The 21,214-nt window shown below is 34.4% G+C and overlaps 1 protein-coding gene across 2 annotated transcripts in view; it reads left to right on the forward strand.

Annotated features, from left to right (window-relative positions):
* HIBCH (3-hydroxyisobutyryl-CoA hydrolase) overlaps positions 1 to 21,214 on the forward strand; it is a 118,481-nt gene that overhangs the window by 91,314 nt on the left and 5,953 nt on the right. For both annotated transcript variants that reach the window (XM_074215501.1, XM_074215500.1), the window contains exons 12-13: positions 7,288 to 7,407; positions 8,146 to 8,179. In XM_074215501.1, the coding sequence (XP_074071602.1) occupies positions 7,288 to 7,407; positions 8,146 to 8,179 (154 nt within the window). The remainder of the gene's footprint in view (positions 1 to 7,287; positions 7,408 to 8,145; positions 8,180 to 21,214) is intronic.

Below are 21,214 nucleotides of genomic sequence, written 5' to 3' on the forward strand. Positions count from 1 at the left end.
GTTGTAGTAAGACCTAGAATACGACATTAAAAGTCTCTGTATTGTACTCTGTTATGTCACTTTCCTTTGGGGATCTTGGGTTAGAGAATCTGATATTGATTACCTCTTCAAACTCTTGGAAACCCAGATTCCTCACTTAATTGCTAAATGATGCAGATCAATTCAAGTAGATAGTAGACCTAGAAAAGAAGAACTCCCCTCTATTATTTTCCATATTCTATAAGGACAGATATGAAATATGAAAGGAATTAAGGAGAAAAATGAATATGTGGCAAATGCTTTAGCATTGAGCTGTAGAGGGTTTTGCTATGGAATAGACTAATAGAAGCCCTTTAACCAAAGATAAAAGTAAGTTTGATAGTTTGCCCCGCCCCAATAAGAAAACAGGCCAGATTTAAGAATATAGAATTTCAATATAGAATTCATCATCAACAATTTTGCAAAAATTTCTTATTTGGTAAATGATTACAGTGCTTGCTTTTAATGACAGTGATAGACTTTGGCTTTAATAGCTTCTTGTGAAGTTATTCTGAATAACTTAAATGTGAAGAATAATGACCTTAAAATATTATTGTACTAAAGTGAGCTCAGAACACATTTATTTTAAAAGTATATTTTAGTCTCATACTTTGAATTGTGATGGTAATTGTTGATATAGATTTATTTTGTGGCTGATTACTTTGAAGGTTCAATTTTTACTTCACTTTTCTCTGATTTTAGCATTTGACCTGAATAGCAATAGATTCTATCTGTAGCTTGGTAGTCTTCGACAAATACTTGTACATTTGTTATTGTTAGGTACACTTTGAGCTTTCTTTTAGTATAATCCTCAATTAATGATGATTTTACAACCTATGTAAATGGAGGAAAAACTACTTTGTCTAATTAACCTCACATTGTGTGCTTATCTTACTCAAATTTGCCTAAAGTATGAAATATCACTTTATTTCTGACATTTCAACCAAAGCAAGTGGGAATATCCTTCCATATACACTAGCAAAAATACTTGAATTGTTTTTTCCATCCCCCCCCATTTTTCCATATAGTTACAAAGCCATAAAATAAACCAATATTTCAACTGCTCAGAAATTTTGTTTACAAATATAAAAAATAACTTGTAAAAATGCAAAAAAATTCATTGTTGCTTCTACATTTTTGAGAGTGAAGCCTCAAGTTATAGCTAAATGTGGATGGCTATTTTTAGTTAAATCTGCCTCTTAGTCATTCTGTAAAACTACGATTTATTGAGTGCCTCTTCTCTTTCCAGAGCACTGTACAAGCTAACATAATTATTGCTTATCCAGAAATAATGAAAATGTAAGCAAAACAACTAGCAATTTTATTTAAAAACAATTAAGTCTGATAGAATATATGAAATCACTTAAAAATGGAACAGATAATAATGACCTAATTTTTTAATTGGACTTTAAACTTTACAAAGTGCATTCCTCCAAATAACCCTTTCAGAAAGACAGCACAGATATTATTATCCTTATTTTGCAGATGAAGAGACAAAGGTTTACACAAGTTAAATAGCTTAGTGAAGTTCCCTCAGTTGATAAATGGCAGACCTGAGATTTGAACCCAAGTAACTTGTCTTCAATCTATAAACCTAACTACATTTGATTAAGAGAACTGGTTAACCTTAAAATGCGGAGAATGAATCGGATAACCATTTTAGAAGCAAGTTCTCAGAAAGCTAGCAGATACTCCCAACAGGGAAGCAGTATGGCGCAGTAGAAAAAAATGTTGGTTTAGGAGTTAGATGACTTTGGTATAAATCTCAATTCTACCACTTATTTGTCCTTGGACAAGTCATACAACCTCTCTTGGCTTTATTTTATTCATCTGTAAAATAAAGAAGTTGGACTAGATGACTTGTAAAATCCTTTCCACCTCTGCATCTGTGAACCTATTCCTGATGAAATAAATAAAAATTCACCTGCTCTTAAAACACAGTGAGTAAAACCTAGCCTCACATATAAGAAAGGCATTTGCTATATCCTCTGCTACTCTTAATGGTAAGAACTGTGTAGTGTGGAGATGACTTAACTTCCTAGTATGTCCTGCTGACTTGTGCTATAACCTAACCTTTAGAGTCAGAGTTCCCTTCTTTAGGTATACTAAATAAAGCTCTTTGGATAAAAAGGAAAAAATTGTCCCTTGAGTTAAAAGGCAGTCAGTTCATATCTCAGAATAGGTAATTCAGGAGTGATTATAATTCTTTTGGACATTTCTTCTTTCTTGCAAGTATAGGATTTAGAGATTTAGTTGTTCTTAAAAATATTTTTTTCCTGGACATATCATAGATTTTATATACTAAATAGAATGGTAGAATAAGCTCCTTGAGGTTAGAGACTTTTATTTTTGTCTTTGTATTCATAATACTTGGCACAGTGTTTGGCACAACATAGGTGTTCAGTAAATCCTTGTGGAATAAATGAACAAACAAATAAATGTAAATAGATAAAAAGAAATCTCTGTATTTCTAGTTATTGGTCATCAAGATGTTCTCATTGTTTCCCTTCCTTAAGGTCCATGAATAACTTCTTTAAAAACATAATCCATAATTTTTCCTAGGATAAAATATAGTCCACAGGTTCCCTCTTTCCTCTATGGAAGATAAAACCATTTGCTTTTCTATAATGCTGCAACAGGTTTCTGTTCTCCACAGCCTTTTGGAGACCACTAAAGTGTTTCAACATTCATATTTAACTGTTCTTTTAGTAACTTAGGATATATAGCTCATCTGTGCCACTTACTTGAAATCACTGAAGGTAGCTTAGTATAGAGCTATAACCAGGGCCTGCTAGAAGTGTGCCTCAGTGCCTTCCACTTCCTATAGCAGTTTAGAGGTCATTGTTCCTTTACTGCACACTATATTCATTGCACACACGTCTTATTTGATGTCTCCTTTATGATTCCATCACCATGATACTCTCCTTTATCCCTCATCCCTGCTGGTTCCTCATCCCTGAGCATTTTGTGAGGTGTATGTGGGTTTCTTTGGCAGAGGTGGTGTACCTGTTCTTCTTGAGCAATGGCACCTCTAGTTGGACTGTTCTTTGTACCATTATTATTTCTCTTCCCCTTCTTGGGACTTTGCCCTCTTCCTGTCATATTTCTTTGTGTTGCTGTTGTCCTCCAACTATCCTCTTTTTCAGGCCTGGCCCCAGATGAAATAATTTATGAATATGATTTTAAATAAGTGATCTTTACTAACTCCTCACTTGTCTTAGATTTTCACACTTTATGTCCTATCCTAATTCAAAGTTTTTTATTCTTAGAAGAGAAGATAGGGTGGCTAGGTGGTGCAGTGGATAGAGCACAGGCCCTGGAATCAGGAGTACCTGAGTTCAAACCCAGCCTCAGACACTTAATAATTACCTAGCTGTGTGGCCTTGGGCAAGTCACTTAACCCCATTTGCCTTGCAAAAAAAAAGAAGAGAAGATAGAACAAAATGATAGCTGAATAGCCTTGTCTTTTCTCTATTATCCATCCATCCCATGTAATGATCCTGCCCCTTCTTTGAGCATTTTCTTGCCTCCAGAGCAGCCAAAAGAATACTTCTGTTGCCCAATGTATTTATTCTTAACTATGGAAAGCTAGGTGGTTCAGTGGATAGATTCCTGACCTTGAAGTCAGGAAGTTGAGAGTTTAAATCTACTCTTAGATACTTGATACTTACTAACACTGGCTGTGTGACCTTGGGCAAGTCACCTAACTCTGCCTCACATCCAGGGCCATCTCCAGTTGTCCTGATTCATATCTGGCTTTGGGGTGGGGGTTGGGAGAAAGTAAGGCTGGTGACTTAGCACAGCATCCTCTGACTCAAATCCAATTCATGTGCTTGTCATGGCATCATTTCCCTGATGTCATGGTCATTTTCGAGATTGAAGGATAATCATCATCATTATCATCATCATTATCATCATTGCCAACTTGGGTTTTTCCTTGGCTTTGGGCTCCTGATATCCCTACAAGATTATTACTTGGTACTCATCTTCTGTTAGCTATTGTTACTGTCTTCTAAACATACCTTCTAAAAAACTGGATTCATTTTTTTTCCTGAATTCATTTTATAACTACCTTGATTTCCTTAGATATCTTAAGATTTTTATTTTGTCAGAAGTTTGTTTTTAATTTTTTTAAGAATTTCAATACTGGGGGTGGCTAGGTGGCGCAGTGGATAAAGCAACAACCCTGGAGTCAGGAGTACCTGTGTTCAAATCTGGTCTCAGACACTTAATAATTACCTAGCTGTGTGGCCTGGGCAAGCCACTTAACTCCATTGCCTTGCAAAAACCTAAAAAAAAAAAGAATTTCAGTCCTGGCAGATTCCCATTCTTCGTGATTTAAGCTCACCTGTAGAATAATAGGTCTTTGGCTCCTACCTTTCCTTTCTCTGAAGCTTCAAAATCTATTCTCTCAAAATATAAGTTGTCAGATTAGTTTTATTCTCCTCTGTCTCTGTTTTGTATTCTAAGATGGAGTGGCCTCTTGTCCTAGTGTTCCTGTTATTTCTGCTTTAGCAGTCAATTCCTTCTTGTTGGTAAGATTCATGTTCAGAATAACAGTTGAACTCTTTGCTTCATCTACTTCTTTGAAGGATAAATTGTGATCATTACAATTCAAAGATAGATCTGTTTATTATGCTTTTGGTAGAAAGGTAGTCCCAGCAAAATATCTGCAGTTGAAATCACCCCTATCAATTTTATTATGTCATTTGTCTGTGTAAGGTTCATGATCTACTCCCCAAATTGTGTTTGAATGCCAGAAATATGTATACTTGCCAGAAGGAGTAATTTTTGGGAGAACTCACATAGGGCAAGCACTCATTCTTAAGAACTTTGGGATGTTGCACTCTATGAGAAGGGCAAAATTGAAGCAACTCAAAGGAAACATGACATATAAGTTTAGAGTAAGTGCCCCAAATATTTATGTAGACTATTTGTGCTCAACCTGTGGTAGAGCATTCCGAGTTCATATTGGTCTGATCAGCCACAGTCAGACACATCATAATTTGTTTTGAACAATATGATGCCATTTTGGTCTTCTTCAATAATGAAGGGAACAACCACCCTTTTAAAGAGAAAGTGAAAGATAGCCAATGATAGCAAAAGAAAAAGAAATTTCATATTTAGAAGAGTGCTATGACTTCATTGAAGTTTCACATTAATCTTTGTTGGTTATTGCTTATTTATAAAAATAGTTTCATTTAATAGCAGTTCTAGAGGATATTATGTATCTCTAGGAAAAGGTTAATTATGATGCAAACCCAAGCTAAAATGTGGTAATTAAAGAGTCCAGCATAGAATGCAACTGTTACATTCTCTGTTACATCAACTCTGTTGATAGAGAATCTAAAATTTTCAAGAGGAAAGAGTTACTTGCTTTATTTTAAAAGCTATTTAAACTATTCAGTAAATTTATTACTTTCTCATGGAATTTTCTTAATATCATTAAATAATAATCCTTACAGCTTTGGATTACAATCTTTGCATTTTATGTAAATAATTTTTATGTTATTAGAAAAACAAATTTAACATGGCATAATTCAACAAACATTTATTAAGGGCTTACTTTTTGCAATGAAAATCCCTTAGGGCAAGGACTGCTTTTCTGGTGTGTTTTTTTGTTTGTTTGTTTTTATATACTCATTGTCTGGCACATATTAAGTACTTAACAAGTGCTTATTGAATTGAAATAAAAATTCTGTAAAAATATTAAACTAATATCACAGGATAAATAATGACATGCTGTCTACTTTGAAGTTCCTTGGATAAAATGGGAGAAAGGATAGTATTTGCTTAAATGAAGAACATTTTTGTCATCTAATAAGAAAATAGCCTTTTTTGTTTGATCTCTGTGTTCTCCCTCCAAAATGATAAAAGCAAAATTTTATATTTCCATAAAGCTGTATTTTTCATTAAATGAATTTGTCTTCCCTATTATTCTTTTACTTACACTAGCTATTGATCTGAACATTTGCATAAAAAGTATGTGGGTATACACATGTAATTATGTTACAGCTCTCTGTGATTATAAGTATTCATGTACATGTTGTATATATGTATACAATGTGTAAGATTATTTTTACTTGATATTTTGTGACTTTTCTGAATTCATACCCAAACCATACTTCAAAGCCTGGAAGGATTTGCATGAACTGATGCTGAGCAAGATGAGCAAAACCAGAAGAATATTGTACACCCTAACAGTTACATGGGGGTAATGATCAACCTTGATGGACTTGCTCATTCCATCAGTGCAATAATCAGGGACAATTTTGGGCTAGCTGCGATGGAGAATGCCATCTGTATCCAAAGAAAGAATTGTGGAGTTTGAACAAAGACCAAAGACTATTATCTTTAATTTTTTAAAAAAAAGTTATCTTATTATGTAATTTTGCTATATCTCATACTTTATGTTTCTTCCTTAAGGATATGATTTCTCTCTCTCATCACATTCAACCAATGTATACCATGGAAACAATATAAAGACTACCTTCTGTGGGGGTGGGGGGAGGGAAGCAAGATTGGGGGGAAAATTGTGAAATTCAAAATAAATAAAATCTTTCAAAGAAACAAAAAATACTTTGTGGTGATTTATGATGCCTGGGCTAAATTTAAACTTGTAACTCTATGTAGTAACAATCGGAATCCCAACTTTACAGTTTTTCCACAGAGCCTTTTAGCATTCATGAAAACCTAAATTGCCTATATGTATATGTGCATATATAGAGGTATATGTAGCATTTTTAACTTTCATGAAACTCTTTGTAAACATTGTCTTATCTCACTTGACCATATTAAATTGGTGCTATTATTATTTTCTTTATCCAGATGTGAAAACTGAGACTGTGATGTGACATAGTTAATCCTGTGGACATGTAGAAACACTGTCAACAGTCTCTAGTGCAGATATGAGAGGAAATAGAAGTATTAAAACTTTGTCATCATGTCTATAATTTTCATATTGAATATTTGAAGATATTAGAGCTAGCATTAATATAGTGCTTTAAAGTTTGTCAAACATTTTTATGTGTTATTTCATTTTATTCTCACAACTAAAGGAGGTAGTTGCTATTATTTCCATTATGCAGAGTTGGAGAGAAATAAAATGCAGCTAAAAAATATTTAAAGTAGTATTAAAACTCAGATCTTCATAACTTCAAGTCCATTAAGCCATTTTGTTGTAAATAAAGGATATGTGCAGACGAAGATTATGTTGGTTTAAGAGAGGTAGTGAAGAGATGATTGATGTATTTAACTTTGTCTCAACAGATAATTAAAAAAATGTCTCCAGCTTCCTTGAAGATCACATTAAGACAATTAACAGAGGGGTCTTCAAAGAGCTTACAAGAAGTGTTAGTTATGGAATATAGGCTGAGTCAAGCATGCCTGGTAAGAATTTCTTAATGCCTGGGAACTTGGAAGGACAACATGCTCATCAGTCAGTAGGTGTTTATTAAGCACCTACTATAACTGGTTTTGGTTACAGGGAGAAACTGTTCTTAGTGCTGCCATTCGTGACTTTATATCAAATAGTTATGTTCTTACACAGTAGCAGGCCTATTATATTATCTGGGAAGGAAAAATTAATAGCATGGTTTTATTGTTGAAAAATACCATTCTGGGTATATTTTAAAAGTATTTAGCCATGTTCTTGTTGACTTGGTTATTTTTTTAAAGGAAGACTCACATTTGCATATTTGCATATTCTGCTTCCTGCCACTATAAGATCCTGACAGCCAGCATGTTATCTCTATTTCTGTGTTGTGTACAGTGCCCATTGAATCAGCATTTTACTGTAAAAATAATGAATAAGTTATTTTTGGAGATTTTTGTTTATCAACAAAAAATATATATTATTTAAGGTACAACTCCATCCCAGCTCCCAAAACAAACAAAAAAATAATTGGGGGTGGGGGTGGGGAATTAAGAATTTAATTGACAGTAAGAAGTAATCAGTTTGGTTTTCCTCCTCACTGCCAACATTTTATCCCAGTTCATGGTTAAAAGGGATACTTTTTGTCTTTCATTTAATCAGAAACAAGATTATATTAACTATATCTTGAAAATTTTGTGTTTCAAAATATACATGATTTTACCTAAGTTCATCTCTATTTCTTTAACTTATAGAGAGGCCATGACTTTTACGAAGGTGTTCGAGCAGGTGAGGAAACAATTATTTTTCCTTCTTGATAGTTATATAAGACTAAAATTGGGGTTAGGCTGGTAACATATGCTTTGGTCAAAGATGTGGTTGTTGATAATAGATTATTTTTTCTCATGCTAGCAAAGTGCCTCAGCAATAATACCCATCAGATAGCATAAGGGAGGAGTCATCTTCCAAAATTGATAGTGTTTAAAAAATTTAGCTCTGCTGGTAACTACTGTGGTTGATGTTAAAAAACCTAAACTTTCTCCTAGGGCCTACATCCTGCCTCTGTTAGGTACAATTTGAGCTCATTAGACTTGTTCAGTTCACTGCTTTCCATCATCCCAGGAGCTACTATGTAGAATTGTAGGCACAGGTTTAAAGGTAGAATTCTTATTTTTCTTGATTTTTTCATATATATTCCAGAATAGAGCTATCACACAATTGCTGATCATCCCTTTTATGTCTTCATTCCTTTTATATTTATGTACATGTCCTGTAGAGGATGTGGCCAAAGGGCACCAGCATGCCTCACTACTGAAGCTTTGAGACACATATCCCCTACTCCATTTTCTCCTCCCCACCCCCTACCATTAGCCATCCATGACTGTACTGTTTTCCTTCTTCCCAGTGATTTCAAGGCTTTAGGAAAAAGAAAAAGTAGTATTTTCTAACAAAAGAAAATATTGAGGATGCTAGACTAGAAAATGGAGAAGAGTTGACTTGCCAATCAGTCTACTGCTCAGGAAGTTTCAGTTTCTTTTTTGCTCTAGAACAGAGATTCTTAACCTTTTTAGTGTTTTGAACCACTTTAGCAATCTAGTGAATAATTTTCTTTTTAAATCAAAGTGGAAGAAAGTACTAAATTTTAGTTAAAAGTTAGTGAAAGGGGCAGCTAGGTGGCGCAGTGGATAGAGTACTGGCCTTGGAGTCAGGAGTACCTGAGTTCAAATCTGGCCTCAGACACTTAATAATTACCTAGCTGTGTGGCCTTGGGCAAGCCACTTAACCCCATTGTCTTAGAAAAATCTAAAAAACAAAAAAGTTAGTGAAAGCAGTGGGCAACTAGGTGGCACAATGGATACAGTGCCAAGTCTGGAGTCAGGAAGATTCATCTTCCTGATTCAAATCTGACCTTAGACATTTATTAGCTGTGAGACTCAAGGGAAGTTATTTAATCCTGTTTGTCACAGTTTCCTCTCCTGTAAAATGGGCTGGAGAAGTAAGTGGCAAACCACTCCAGAATCTTTGCCAAGAAAACCCTAAATAGGATATGAAAAGTCAGGCACTACTGATACAATAACAACAATGAAAGTAAAAAATATATATATTTTTGACTTAGCTAAGTTCCTGGGCCCTTAAGGACACCAGTTAAAAAAACCTGCTATGGAATAAAATAAAAACTGCTTTGGCTTTTAATAGACTACACAGTTTTTCTGTGGCCTGCTTTTTTTAGTCTTATTTCATATACAGTGTGTTCCAGCCAAACTGATTTACTTGCTGTTGGTTACACATGACCTTATATTCTCAATTTTATTTCTTTATATTTGCTCATTGCACATCAGAAAGTTTAGACACTTTTTAAAGCTAAATAAAAGGAACAGATTGTTTTGATAGTGCCTCTCCATATACTCAACTACCTTTATTTATCTTAACAAATTATGACATATAAATATATAGAAAATAAATATAAATATATAATATATAACTATGTATAATATATAAACATATAATATATATAAAACTATAAATAAACTCCTCAATCGATAACTGTATAACTCTTTAGATTCTATTCCTGGCCTGGAAACACTTTTGTTGACCTGAGAGCAATTTAAAGAATCTAAATTCCTAAAACATGACTTTGATATGCAAATGGTAAATAATGATTCACTACTGCTTTAGAGATCTCTCATATTTCTGGTGTAAAGCAGAAAGACAATGTCACTAAGTTGTAATCTAAGGCTAGAGGAATAGATGCACTATACCAGCTGTCCTTGTTAGCCTCCTCCTCTCAAAAGTCTAACTTTGTTTATAAGTCACTTCATTCATTCATACATTCATTTATATATTTATATACAAGGCAATGGGGTTAAGTGTCTTGCCCAAGGCCCCACAGCTAGGTAATTATTAAGTGTCTGAGGCTGGATTTGAACTCAGGTACTCCTGACTCTAGGGCCAACTGTGCCACCTTTAGGGAAAAAATTAAAGTATCTACTCATATAACAAATTGATTAAAATAGAAAAGTAGTCCTTTAGCTTTTCCTATCTTGAACATCTACTACATATATCGAAACCAAGTAAAATCATTCTTTTTTCCTCTACTTTGTTATTTTGAAAGCACCATGGTTTCATTTTGTGTAGGGATTGCCTCTTTTGACTCAGCCAGAGCCCCTCCACACATTAGTAAAGAGTCTTCATAAAGTGCTGTGACCAAATTTCTGCTAAATGGAGATCACAAGCAAACTGTCTTCAGTGAGCTAGGACAGGCTGCAGGTAATAGACTCACCTTAATATGTAATACCCACTGGCAATTATCTTCTGGGACTTAATCTTTGAAATCCCAGAGATACCTTCAGGTCACAATTGGGTGAGACTTTAAAGGCAGAGCTGCAGCATGCCCTGGGCTACTGGAGCTTTGTCCCAGGGTGCAAAAATGTAGAGGTGTCTCAGGTATAGAGAGTACACAAATTTAACATTTGTCCTTCTGAAGAGTAGAATTGCAGACTGGAGCCTTTTTAACCCCTCCACTCCCTTTGTCTCATAATATAATCTCTATTCTACCATGTCTCTTTACTCAAGTTTCTTGTTCCCTCTTTTTCCTCTCTCCTGTACTTCCTCCATAAGTTGAGCAGCAGCACTTCCCCCAAGTGAGTGTAATCATCTTATTTCCCTTTCATAAGGGAAGAAACCTCACTGAACCTCCTTTTGTCTCACAGTTGGAAAGACCATAGCACCTCAAATTCTATAGCTAGGTTAGACTTTCTGTGATTCTTTTCTCTAAGCCACTATAGTAATTACTCCATCTCAATCACTTCTTGTATTATTTTTACTTTCTGAGTTATCAAGTCAATTTGAAACACCTATCATTCTACTTAATAAATTTGGTGGCAGATGTTCCAAGTACTGAAATCGCTAATTATGGCTATGTTTTTACTCCTTTACTTCTTTTATAGAAGTTTGTTATGATTATAAGAGAGTCCATTTACTACCTCAGTTGCACTAAATGGATCATTCTGATCCATTTATATTCCACAGAAGCTCCTTCCTTAATACACCTTTATAAAATAAAGGCACTGTTCTGGCAGTGCTGTCCAGAATAGCCCTCCTATTCCTGATTGCAGAAAAAAAAATAAAAGCAGGCCATTTCAGCAGAACTGGTGAGCCAGCACATGTTTCATAATGGAATATGATCTGATAGGCATCTTGTGGGATGTTCTCCAAAAACTAAGTCAATTGGTGGGGAACTAATCACAGGAATTTAACTATTTAAGCTGAAGAAAGATGATAGCAAAAATCTTAATTTGTATTAGTTACTTTATTATGATGTTTTGAAATTAGCATAATCTTAGGAAAATAATGGCATCATCCAACACTCTTACGGGGGAAAAATGTTGAAATAGAAAAGAGGATATGCAGAATTTTCCTGTTTTACCCTTATTGCTTCCTTTTGGTCTTTCCTTACCTTCAAGATTCTCTCAGAGGGAGCTGCCTTTGGGCTTACTTAGATTTGGGAAGGGGAGATACATACACATAATATATAACTTGTATATATATGCACATGCATGTAATATGCATATACATGTCATATATGTGTTTTTTTCATAAAGAAGACTTTCAAACTGTCCAGCTGCAAAATGAGACTCCTAAGAGAACAGTTCTGAAATTTGACATTTGCCTTTTTCAGTATTGTTCAAATTCTTCACATTATTACTGAGCCCTTCTATTCCACTTCTTCTGGCAGAGATAACAAAGGGGCTGCCTTAGTCCTACAGTCCCTGGGGGGGGGACGGTAGTGTGAGCTATGCTGAGTGGTGACTGCAGTGAAATAGGAGAAGTGGTAGAGACACAGAAAGAATGGAGAATGAAGTGCAGGACCCACTTTGTAGGGAAGGAATTCACCCCATTTGATTATGTCCAAGGCAGCAGGATACAATTTTCTGTTGACTCTTTGGGTGGCAGTTGTTTTTCTGAAAGTGCCAAGCAGAAAGCTCAATATATTGTGCTTGAACATTCCTCTCTCTGCACATTTTTATGAACTGATGAGAACTCTGATTTCAGCTCACAGCAGCTTTCAGCATCCAAAAGGGGCTAATCTAAAGAGAGCCCTTATTCTGTAAGCTTTTTTTTCTTTTCAATGTGGAAATTATTGCCCTTTGTTATTTTAAAAGTAATTGAGCATTCACCTTAAATTTGAGCTTATCCTGATGTATTTCAAATTCAAAATGGGCTTAGGTAAAAATTTTACATTTTTGGTAGGAATTCTTGCTAAATCAATATTTTTGTTGTATTTCAACAGTAGAAATCTCTTGCTATTATAAAAAAAGTTCTTGAAACAGTCATAATTACTTATGAAGTTCATTCTTTTTTCCTCAGATTCTCACAATAAAAAAAAAGTTCCTCTTTTCTAATAGAACCTTCTTTTGTAATAAAGAAAAAAAAATGCTTGAGCAAAACAGATTGTGACTGTGACAGTATAAACAGCAATCTACTCTGGTAGTAAATTCTCCCCATTCCATTACCTAGAGGAAGGAGGCATTTTTTAATCTGTCTTCTGGGTCATTGCATTTAATTTGGGGTCGCCTGCCTCTTAGTACCTCTTAGTTTTTTTCATTTGTGTAATTGTTGTTATGCACATTGTTCTGGTTTCTGCTTTCCTTTTTATTTATATAACTTTAATTTCCAAATATCTTCTCTGCCCTGCTCCCAAAATAGCCATCTTTTGTAACAAAGGGAGAGGGGAAAAAAAGTTCAACAAAATTAAATGATCTGGTAAGAGTCTGAGCTCATATACCATGTTCCACACCTGCTGCTCTTCAGAGAATGAAGGGAGACACTTTTTTTCATCTTTTGGGAGGTCAAGCTTAGTTACTATAATCAGGATGGAAAAGAAAGGGAAGGGATCAAGTACTCAGTAAATGCCTGCTATTTGCCAGACATTGTACTAAGGGCCTTACACATATCTGCAACCCTGGAATGTGAGGCCGACTTTGCAGGGTTCCATTGCTAATAAATGTCTGAGGCCAGGCTTGAATTCAGGTCTTCCTGACTCCCTGTGCAGCACTATCCACTGTGCCAACTACTGACCCTAAATTGCCCAGCATTCAATTCCCCCCCCATGTGTAAATATTCTGCTTTCCTCACTCCACATTAGTTTATATGGATCTTGTCATTTTTCCTTGAATTCCTCGTATTTGTCATTTCTTAGAATACAATGATATTTTCTTACTTTATCTTAATATCATTTATATTTGTTCAGCTGTTTGTCATTTGATGGCCTCCAGCTTGGTTTCCAGTTTTATTCTACCCTACTGCTATAAGGGCAACTAAATGGCACAATGAAGTGAAGAGAATCTGAGTTCAAATTTGGCCATAGGCATTTAATACTGTGACACCTTGGACAAGTCACTTAACCCCAATTGCCCCACACAAAAAGATAAACAAAATAAATTAAAGTGCTGCTTTCTCTGGAACCTTGCTGTGTGACAGACCTAGACACCCATACATATGCACATACACCTCTACCTTTCTGTCCTTTCTTTCTCAGGATAGATTCGCAATAGAGACATTGTTCTGTCACTGGGTTTGAACAGTTTCATTTCCAAACTGTTTTTCAGGAGTACTCCACCAGTAGTGCATTAGTGTGCCAATATTCCCACACCTCCCTCCAACATTATTTCTCTGTATCAATCATTAGTCAACAAGCCAGGTTGTCAGTAAGCATTTATTAAGCACCTATGGTATACCACACACTGTGTTAAATGTTGTGGAGTTACAAAGAAAGGAAAATAAAAACATTCCTAGTCTAATGAGAGATAACATGAAAACAATTATGTATAGACAAGATGCATGCAGGAAAAACAAGAAAATCAGCAGAGGAAAGCCTTCTTGTAGAAGATGGGATCTTAGCTGGGACTTGGAGGTGGCCAGGGAAGCCAGGAGGCAGAGGTGAGGAGGAAGAGTGTGGCAGGCACAGGAGACAGACAGAGACATGCCTGGAGTCTGAAGATGAAGGTCAGTGAAGAGGTTGGAGCAGATAGGTAGATTTGAGAATTGTAAGCCTAGAGATGGTAATTAAATCCTTGGAAGCTGATGAGATCACCAAGTGAAGTAGTGTGGAAGGAACTGGACCAAATCCTGGATGATACCTACAGTTAAGAGGGCATGATATGGAGGCAGGAATTCAACAAAAAAGACTAAGAAAAACTGAGTCAAATAAGTGGGAAGAGAATCAAGAGAGAGAGTGATGTTCTGAAAACCTAGAGAGGAGAATATCATGGAGGAAAAGGTGACCAAGTCAAGTAAAGACAACCAAGTTTGGCAGCTAAGAGCAGTGTTAATTTTGGAGAGCACTTTTGATGGAATGATAAAAGTTGAGAGCCAAATTGAAAGGGTTAAGAAAGAACAAGAGGAAAGTGTGGCTTCTATTGCAGACAGGCCTCTTTTTAAAAATTTATTTAAAAAATTTTTACAGTTATATGTTATAAAAGTTTTTCAGTGTTCATCCACATGTATATTTATGTTACATAATTTTCTTCCATCCTTTCTTCCTTCAGTGGCAAATAGGCTAGTGAACATTGTACATATACATTTATGCTTAACATGTTTATATATTAGTCATTTTGTATATGAGAAATTAGGACTAAGGGAAAAGAAAGAAAACCATGGGATAGTAAAGAAAAACATAATAGAAATTTTTAAGAAGTGAACATAGTATTCATTCTGATTTTGTAGTTCTTTTTATTTTGTTTCTTCATCTGGGTGTAGATAGCGTGGTCCATAACAAGTCTCCCAGGGTTATGCTAGCTCTCTGATCTGCTGAGAGGAGCTGCATCCATCAGAGCTGATCAACTCACAATTTTGATGTTAATGTGTACAATGGTCTCTTGGTTCTGCTTCCTTTGCTTAGCATCAGTTCCTGAAGTTCCATGCTTCTCTAAAGTTCAACCATTCCTGATTTCTTATAAAAAATAGTATTCCATAGCATTCATATATCATTACTTGTTCAACCATTCCTCAGTTGATGGGCAACCCCTCAATTTCCAATTATTTTGCCACTACAAAAATAGCAACTATGAATATTTTGGAACATGTAGGACTTTGCCCATTTTTTATGATTTATTTTGGATATAGGCATAGGATTGGTTTTGTTGGGTCAAAGGATATAATCAGTTTTATTCCTCTTTGGGTATAGTTCCATATGGCTCTCCAGAATGGTTGGATGAGTTCACAACTCCACCAACAGTTCCTTAATGTCCCAATCCTCCCACAATCTCTCCAACATTGATCAATTTGCCCTTTCTCTCATCTTGGCCATTCTGATAGGTGCAAGGTGGTACCTCATAGTTATTTTAATTTGCATTTCTCTAATCAGTAATGATTTGGAGTATTTATTCATATGATTTTATATAATTTTAATTTCTTCATTTGAAAACTTCCTGTTATTATCCTTTGAGGATAATTGAAGAATGACTTGTAACCTTATAAATTTGATCTAATTCTTTATATTTTAGAAATGAGACCTTTATCAGAATCCCTAGCTGTAAAAATTTTTCCTCAGATTTCTGTTTTCCTTCTAATTTTGACAGTATTGGTTTTATTGGTGCAAAACCTTTTTAAATTTAATATGGTCAGAATCATCCATTTTGCAATTTGCTATTTCTTATTTGGTCATAAATTTCTCCCCTTTCCATAGATCCAATAGAGTATTTCTTGATCTAGTATTTGGTCTATTGTATTGTCCTTTATGTCTAAATCCTGTACCCATTTTGACCTTATTTAGCATGGGGTATGAGATCTGTGGGTCTGTCTTTGGATTTTGCAAATAGTAGATTACTGTAGTCATTTACTACTGTTTCTTTGGTTCTCATCCTAATCCACTGGTCCATTGCTCTATTTCTTAACCAGTACCAAGTAGTTTTGATGCCTGCTGCTTTATAGTATAGTTTTAGATTTGGTTCAGTGAGACCACTTTCCTTTACATTTTTTTTTCATCAGTTCCCTTGATATTCTTGACCTCTTACTGCTCCACATTAATTTTGTTACTATTTTGTCTAGCTCAATCAAATAGTTATTTGGTATTTGATTGGTATGCTCTAAATAAGTAATTTAATTTGTGTAAAATCGTCATTTTTATTAGCTCAACCTCACCATGAGCAATTGACATTTTTCCATTTGTTTAGATCTGATTTTACTTGTGTAAAAATGCTTTGTAATTGTGTTCATGTAGTTTCTAGGTTTGTCTTTGGAGGTTGATTCCTGAGTATTTTAAGTTGTCTACAGTTACTTTAAATGGGATTTCTCTTCCTACCTCTTTCCCATGGACTTTGTTGTTCACATATAGAAATGCTGTTAAATTATGTGAGTTTATTTTGTATCAGGCTACTTTGCTGAATTTGTTATTGTTTCAAGTAGTTTTTTTGATGATTTTTCTAGGATTTTCTAAGTATAGTATCATATCATCTGCAAAGAGTGAAAGTTTTGCTTTCTTGTTGCCAATTTTAATTCCTTCAATTTCTTTTTCTTCTCTTATTGCTAAAACTAATATTTCTAATATTATATTGAATAATGATGATGATGAGGGGTATCCTTGTTTCACCCCTGATGTTACTGAAAATGCTCCTAGTTTATCCCCATTACATATAATATTTGTTCATGGTTTTAGATAGATACTGCTTATTATTTTAAGGAAAAGTACATTTATTTCTATACCCTCTAGTATTTTGTGTTTGTTTGTTTTTTTGAAAGGCTATGGGGTTAAGTGACCTGCTCAAGGTCACACAGCTAGGTAATTATTAAATGTCTGAGGCCGGATTTGAACTCAGGTACTCCTGACTCTAGGGCTGGTACTCTGTCCACTGCACCACCTAGCCACCCCCCCTCTCTAGTGTTTTTAATAGGAATGGATGTATTTTGACATCTTTTTTAGCATCATTGAGATAATCATATGATTGTTGTTGTTTTGTTATTGATACATTCAATTATATTGAGTGCTTTCCTAGTATGGAACCATCCCTGTGTAACTGATTTAAGTCTCACCTGATCATGGTGTCTTATTCTAGTAATAACTTGCTATAATCTCATTGCTAAAATTTAATTTTAGAATTTTGCATCAGTGTCCATTTGGGAGATTGATTTATAATTTTCTTTGACTCTTCTTGGTTTAGGTATCAGCACTACATTGGTGTTATTGGCAGAACTCCTATTTTTTAAAAACAGTTTATGTAGAATTGGAATTAATTGTTTCTTAAATGTTTGGTAGAATTCACTTGTAACTCCATCTGGTCCTGGAGACTTTTTCTTAAGGGAACGTACTGATGGTTTTTTCAATTTCTTTTTCTGAAACAGGGTTAAGTATTTTTTTTCTTCTGTTAATCTGGGCAGTTTATATTTTTGTAAATATTCATCCATTTCACTCAGATTGTCAAATGTATTGGCATACAATTGGGCAAAAAAAAAAGCTCTGAATTCTCTCTTTAATTTTTCCCTCATCTTTGAAACTGGTAATTTTGTATTCGTTTTTCTTTTGTATCAGATTAACCAAAGGTTTCTTTATTTTATTGGTTTTTTCATAAAACCATCTCTTAGTTTTATTTATTTAGATCATTGGTTTTCTTGCTTTCAGTTTCATTAATCTTTGCTTTGCTTTTCAGAATTTCTAATTTGGTATTTGGTAAAATCTCCAATTGGAAATCTTAACTTTCTTCTTTTTCTATTTTTTTAAGTTGCATACCCAATTCATTGATCTCCCCTTACTCTTTTATTCATATAAGCATTAGAGATATAAAATTTTCTCTAAAAACTGCTTTGACTGAATCTCATAAATTCTGGTATGATGTCTCTTTGTTATCATTTTCTTGGATGAAATGATTATTTCTTTTGAAAAAATTTTTATTCATTTAAGGCAATGGGGTTAAGTGACTTGCCCAAGGTCACATTGCTAGGTAATTATTAAGTGTCTGAGATTGGATTTGAATTCCTGACTCCAGGGCCAGTGTTCTATCCACTGTACCACTTAGAAATGATTATATGATTTGTTGTTTGATTCACTCATTCTTTAAAACTGAATTATTTAGTTTTTGATTTATCTTACCCTGATCCTTTATTACTTGTAATTTTTATTTCATCTTAGTCTAAAAAGTATGAATTTATTATTTCTGCCTTTATGCATTTGAGTATAAAATTTTTATGCCCTTAGTACATGATCAATTTTGGTATAGGTACCATGCAGAGAAAAAGTTATATTCTTTTCTATCCCCATTCATTTTTCTCCAGAAATCATATTATATTTAAGTTTTCTAAGATTTTATTCACCTTCTTAACTTCCTTCTTGTTTATTTTGTGATTAGATTTCCTAGTTCTGAGAGAGAGAGAGGAGAGGTTGAGATCCCCCCACTATTATAGTTTTCCTATTTATTTCTCCTTGTAATTCATTCAGTTTCTCCTCCATGAATTTAGATGCAATAACACTAGGTGTGTATATATATATATATATATATATATATAGAGATATAAATGCATTGCCTCTGGTCCTTTTAGGAAGATGTAATTTCCTTAATTTCCTTCCTTATCCCTTTTAATGAGATCTATTTTTGTTTTGCTCTGAGTTTGGGACCACTACCCCGTTTTTTTTTTCTTCTCCCAAAGCATAATATGTAGGTTATTCCCTCTCTGGGCCAAATCTATTGAGTAGGATTTACTCATTATTCACACTCTCCCTTCTTTTCCTCTACTATAATAGATATTTGTGCCTCTTCACCTAGTGTTTTTTATTCAGGAATGCCTAGTCTTCTCCTCTTTTTGTTTTTATTGTTTTAACCCTGTCTTGTACTTACATCTCCTTTATCAAAATATACTCCTTTTATCTGTACCTGATAGTACAAAGTACAATTAATCAAAAGTTGATTGATTGATAAGCAGCATAGACTCATAGTCACTAAGTACCCTCCCTTCCTCTGTCCTATTAGAAATATATTAAAGAGTCATGAATTACACCAAATTATAATTATTTTATACCTTCTTTACAAGTACCCTTCATGGACATACAGTCCTCAAGTGCCAGAGCATTGTGCAAAGTCAAATCATTTCATGAATCATTTATATACTACCCCCACTGCCCCCCCCCAGCATCCTCCCTCCAATTATAGCCAAAGCTTCAAGCAAAGCATATCTCTTCATGACATTTTCATGTCCAGTCCCTCTAAGTATATTCTCTTCATCTCTACAGTACTCTAACTGTAACCTTACAGTCCTCCCTAAAGTATGAAGTACACTCTCTCCCACTGTCCCTTTAGCACCCCTACCATGATACTAAAACCTCAGTTGACTAAAGTATGGATATTAAGATAAGATCACTTTCTAATCTTTTTGTGACCAACCTTTCTAAGTACTTCCCCTATTGTACTGTATACCTCTAAGTATCTCTGATTTAATTATGTATAAAGTCTCTAAGTACTCTAAGTACTGGGACCCCAGAAGGTCCCTCTTAAGAACTTTAGAATTGGTTGTCCGATATGGCATTGGACCACCCAGTTATAGGGTGCTCTCATCAGAGAAAATGCTGAGCTATATTAGCCAGGTAGAATTAAAGTAGCGCAAAGGAAACATAAGATATATAAGTTTAGAGTAAACATCCCAGGTCTTCACCTGGACTATTTGTGTCCAACCTATGGCAGTCAGACACAGTGTAATTTGTCTCAAACATAGTGATTTAATTTGTTCTTCTTTGATAACAAGGGACAAGAACCAGCCATACCCATATCCTCTAAGTACAACCTCTTCAACTATATTCAACCCTTTAACTATGCTAAGAGAAATACAATTCTCAAGAGTTACGAGTGTTATCTTCCCTTGTAGAGTTGTATACAATTTAATGTTCTTGACTAATATTTGTTGGGGGGTTTTCCCCTTTTCCATTTATCTGTTTATGCGTCTCTTGAATCTTGTCTTTGAAGATTGAATTTTATGTTCAGTTCCAGTCTTTTTATCAGGAAATTTTGGAAGTCCTCTATTTCATTGAATATCCATCTTTTACCCTCACAGAATTTGCTGAATTTTACAAAGAAGTAAATTCTTTGTTGTAATCCAAGGACCTTTGCTATCAGAAATATATTCTAAGCCCTCTAATCCTTTAATGTTGAAGCTGATAAGTCCTGTATAATTCTGATTATTCCTTTGTATTTAAATTGCTTCTTTTTTCAATGCTTGTGATATTTTCTTCTTTATTTGAGAATCCTGGAATTTGGCCATGATAGTCCTTCAAGATTTTATCCTGGGGTTTTTTCTGGAGATGTTCTGTGTATTCTTTTAAGGACTCTGTTATCTTCTTAAGTTAGTATATTTGGACAGTTTCCTTGATAATTTCCAGACTCTTTTTTTTTTGATCTAGACTTTCTGTTAGACCATTAATTTGTAAATTATCTCTTCTGGATCTATTTTCCAGGTCATTTGTTTTTCTTAAAAGATACTTTACATTTTCTTCAATTTTTTTCAACTTTTTGGTTTTGTTTGATGGAATCTTGGTGTCACATAAATTCATTAGTTTCTATTTGTTGTTTTGTTAATTTTGCTTTTTTGCTGAGATGCATTTCCTTTCCAGTTGGTAAGTTTAAGTTTTAGATGAATTTTATTCCTTTTCCAGTTAGTTATTTTTACTTTTAAAGGAGTTGATTTTTTTGCTCAATTTTTCAACATTTTCCTGCATGACTTTTTTCTACTTATCTACTTCCTCACTTCTTTGGTTTTTAAATTCTTTTTTAAGTTCTTTTAGGAGGTTTTGAATTTAAATCCAGTTCCTAGACTCCTTTGATATTTCCCATGTAGGTAATTTGTTAC

This window comes from Macrotis lagotis, chromosome 1 (assembly GCF_037893015.1).
Source record: "Macrotis lagotis isolate mMagLag1 chromosome 1, bilby.v1.9.chrom.fasta, whole genome shotgun sequence".
NCBI classification, from domain to species: Eukaryota; Metazoa; Chordata; class Mammalia; order Peramelemorphia; family Peramelidae; genus Macrotis; species Macrotis lagotis.